The sequence below is a fragment of the Rhagoletis zephyria genome, unplaced genomic scaffold (genome assembly GCF_001687245.7).
Source record: "Rhagoletis zephyria isolate East Lansing unplaced genomic scaffold, Rhagoletis_zephyria_1.1 Rzeph_scaffold_11681, whole genome shotgun sequence".
In the NCBI taxonomy this organism is placed as follows: Eukaryota; Metazoa; Arthropoda; class Insecta; order Diptera; family Tephritidae; genus Rhagoletis; species Rhagoletis zephyria.
In genome coordinates, this window is record NW_016168757.1 from 7,154 (window position 1) to 11,601 (window position 4,448).

General features: G+C 40.2%; 1 protein-coding gene across 1 annotated transcript in view; it reads right to left on the reverse strand.

Annotated features, from left to right (window-relative positions):
• Nucleotides 1–2,717: 2,717 nt before the first annotated feature.
• LOC108377214 (tensin-4-like) overlaps nucleotides 2,718–4,448 on the reverse strand; it is a 2,943-nt gene continuing 1,212 nt past the window's right edge. The window contains exons 3-4 of the mRNA XM_017633472.1: nucleotides 4,209–4,358; nucleotides 2,718–4,103 (exon numbers count right to left, since the gene is read on the reverse strand). Coding sequence (XP_017488961.1) covers nucleotides 3,876–4,103; nucleotides 4,209–4,358 — 378 coding nt within the window. The 3' untranslated portion in view covers nucleotides 2,718–3,875. The remainder of the gene's footprint in view (nucleotides 4,104–4,208; nucleotides 4,359–4,448) is intronic.

Below are 4,448 nucleotides of genomic sequence, written 5' to 3' on the forward strand. Positions count from 1 at the left end.
TATACGTGTATGTAAATGTTTGCGCGTAAATAAGTACATACGTTTATATGTACATATTTATGTAGTCATATCCATATTACCCAACGCAAAAGCCAGCACATAATATTGATAATTTGAATCTCGGTTTTCATTGGAGAATTTCATATATGTAATTCTAACACCTTGTCATTCGGCTAGTGGAATAGTATGAGTAAGTTGCTAAATACCTGAAACCAAGCAATTAATAAAAAAATGCAGGTACGAGTGAATTTGGTAAGTAAGAACATACTTTTACATTACGCACATATGTACATATTTATAAATGTAACTGTGAAAGCACATACTTGCACATTAGACGGCATCACAAAAAAAGTGGCTGTTTTTCCGGCAGGATTACACAATCTAGTTGATTCTAAGACTTCTACCAAAATATTTCGGAAAAATATTAAGATTTACGTGAGCTGGACCGGTTTGAAAATACCTCTAAAAATGGAGTTTTTTATGAATAAAAATAGGTTCTTAAAGGATTTTTTTTTTTGGAAAAAATCCCCTCAGATGACAAAACAGGTTAAGCTTAAAAAATCTACATAAAAATATTAAAAATTTTTATCAACGGAATCATAGTAATGAGATTTTCGACGTTGTTTTTTAACTTTTTTCAAAGATTTGTGTAATAAAAAATCAAACGAAACGAAAAACGACGATATTTGATACATGCGCCGTGTATATAAAATTCGGTTTCGCCCGAACTTATACTTCCTTACTGGTTTTTGAATTAAATTACAGTCCATTCGTTAACAAACACTATATGTACCTATAAACGCAAGTTTGAAACTATGTAGGAAATTAAAAAAAGGTTCTAAAAATTTTCATCGAAAAGTCGAGTCTTGTGTGCAGTCTCCTATCCCATTCAATTTCAGTATAATAAAGTATAACTTTGGCGTAGCTTAAACTTACCGTAGATTTTTGAAAATTTTTTACCAGCGGAAAGAGCGTCGTAAAAAATTTTCAAAAATCAGCGGAAATTTGTAGCTACTCCAAACTCGCACTTTATCATACTAAAATTGAAATTGTTGAATCCTTATTTAATTTTCTATAAAGTTGAATATAAATGGAAATTGCATAAAAGAAAATTAACCCAGAAAAAATCAGCGAAAAGGCATTGTGCTTATTCAAGTGGATGGGAGTGTACATTGTTAGTCATTGTTCTATAAGCTGCCCGGTGCGGCTAGATGGGAATTATTTTTGTTGAAGCCCTCCCTACCCTCTGACCAGCACCTAGCTTTAAGTGGGAACGAAGGTTTCGCACAACCATTGAGGAGGAGGGAATGAAACCTAGCCGTAGATCCCCAAACATTGTCACGAACGGCTCCAAAAATGGCAACTGGAGTGTGTGCTGTGGGAACTGAACGTCAGGCGGGGAATAAGGTTACTTGATCAAGCAGAGGTTTTCGCAATGAGGATAGCAGCAAAGCTAGCCTACACCGAAACGACAATCAGTTCAAAAGCAAACATATACGTCGATAGTCAGGTGGCAATTAAGGCAGTTACCTCATATACTATTTTCTCCATAAACGTCCTTCGCAGCCGAGAAGCCATTGACAGGCTGGGTGCCGACAGAAAACAGCACATCTATTGGTCGCCCGGCCAGAAGGGAATAGAGGCTAATGAAATAGCGGATGGGATCGCCAAGAACGAAAAAGACAAACTAAATTCGTAGACCACTTCAACACTTGTACAATGAAATAGACGATATTATGATTAGGCAGTTCAGGGCTAGATGGAATTAGTTAACGACTTGAAAAACGTCTTGTTACGGCTATCAAAGGAAGACTGCAGATTTACGGGGCATATCTTGATAGCTGTTCATGCATGGGTATCGGTAGCGTGGACAGGTGCAGGAAGTTTCGTAAGCGGAAGGCCAGGAAAACCTTGGAGCATCTTCTCTGCCGCTGTTCTGCACCGTCAAAAATAATTCGGGAAGTTAGAGGACATGTCAAAAGTAGGGCTGAAATGTCTACTCAAATTCGCAAAAAGCGTTGACATCCTTTGTGATATTTACTTTAACGCGTAAAAACGAGCTCCAACTGGCAATGCTAACGACCTACCGGTCTATGTGCGGCTCAACGCCGGCCAGATTAACCTAACCTACCCCATGACCAAAACTGATTCTCCTCTCTACTGTGAAAAGTTATTTAGACCGATTAAATAACCGACCAAAATTGATAAACAGAAAAATGTTGTGTTCCATTATGACGAACGAATCACACGCAAAAATTAAGAGCGCTTCGTTTTCGTTGCTTCATATCCTTTCTGGACTCTGTAGAACTCCCTTAATGGTGCTGAATTTTCTTCAAAAAAATTCAATTGAAATCATTTGAATCAGTTTTCATCCCAAAAGTCGGTGAAGTTTTTCGAAGGTAGGCATTGTGAACATGCCTTAAAAAAAACTACAAGCTTTTCTCAATTGAAATTTTTTTAACGCTCTCTTCATCTGAATCCTATTTAATGATGGTCCCAATAATTCCAATCAATGAGGTATTTTTTAATGTCCAACTTTGTCGTTATAATTTGTGTCAATTAATTCGGCATCAGCCTTATTAGATTCAAAAAATCTTCTGCCAAAATCTACTAAATGGAAAACGGATCTACCAATCTACCAAACTTAAAATTTAGAAAGTGTTTTTCCCGTTTTAAATGAAAATTCTAGAATTCTACCAAAATGGCAACACTGACATACATATACATATGCACCTACACGCATATTTTCATTGCATTTGTTGCCCAATTAAAATAATTACAACTGAGCTTAATCAACAGAAGCCACTAAAGTCCCATTGCCAGCCAGTCACCGGACGACAGACGCTGCAATACGGTTGACGACGGTGGTAGCACTATTGTTGCAATGCTACTAAACCTCATGCATTTGCTGAAATTTCAAGAAGCCTCGATGGCCTATGTGCTGAGTGGGAGATGTTAGTAGGTATACGATGATGTATGAAGTTGTTTGGGTTTTGTACAACTATTTAGTCGATAGTTTTACCAAAATAGCAAACGCATGTTGCTTGACTGCTGTAGTCGGAATTTTGTGCGGCGTACATTTTGTTGCTGTCACCATTTCTGCTATCCTTGCTGTCCCTGCATCACTTGTCAGTGTTAATTAATTAACCAGCATTTTAACTGTTCAGTGTGAATATCACCTTTGCAATGGTTATACTGACTTTGATGTTGTTGGTGTATCGGAGAGATGCTGAGGTGTTCGCTAGCTTAACATTTGCTACTAAGACTAAGAGTGTCATTGCCATTGCCATTGTCACTGTCATTGCATGCAACAAAAGCCACATTTGCTGTCTTAACTAGTACTTGTATTTTATTTATTGCATTTTTGTTGTTCTCTGCTACACTTCTCACTGCCAAAGGTTGCCATTAACCGTCTGTACACAGCACTGTTGTAGGTTCTGCGTGTTACTGCGTTGCTGATAGCTTTTGCTTGATGAGCTTGTTAACATACTTGTTGCGCAATTAAAATATATGTATGTAAGTTCTCGCAATTGCTGCAACATGAGTCCTTAGGACTTCACTGGCTTCGCAAAGGCTGTGTTGGTGGTTATGCTGCCCGCCTCGTTTGCCTTCATTTGTTTCTTCAATGCTGCTCGTCTCTAATTTATTTCTTGTAACCGATCCTTCCATTGCGCTCTGTTCTGCATCATTTATTAGCTTCGCTCACACCAAAAGCTCCTCAAACACCATATTTGTTGTCAACTTGTTAATGCTGATGTTGCTGTTGTTCCTGCTGTTGCTGCTGCTGCCGCTGCTGTCGCTGTTTCCATTACTGCACCGCCACGTTTACGTGCCTCCCTCAGCTCCTTGCCCTCATTTCCTGCGTCACTCCAAAGTCATACATTCAGGTCGGCCATCATTTTGCGAAAATCGTTAAGTGATCCATAAGTATCGAAATCATCACAGCCATCCAATTCACTGCCTCGTGAGCCATGCCGGCTGCCCGGCGCTCCTGCGCCCATATTTGTGGGACGTGGCAAGGTCAAGGGTACTGGCAGCAGCTCCGGCATAACCGAATGGTGAGTGATGAGCGCACGCAGCGATGAGAACTCCTTGGTGAAGCCCTGTAAAAGCATGAAAAAGAAAAGAGTGAGCATTCCAGTTCATTTGGTTTTCTTTCATTTACACCTTCATTGGTGGTATCGAGTTTCATTATGCATGTAACCAACCTTGATTTTATAGCCACGCGGCGTACGCAGTATCAGGTAGTGTGCCACTTTGGGCGCGGGCGGTGGCACGCGTAACGACAATGCAAAACAGCCGGGTTTTGTGCTACTCTGTCGCACCAAAAATGCGCCGGGACTTTGCCGCGACAGCACCTCTAGCGAGATCTCACGCGGGATACCGGCTTGAAACCATGCAGCGCCCTTCAGTTCGTGTTGCTCTGCCAGGCTGAGATTGTCGAGTCG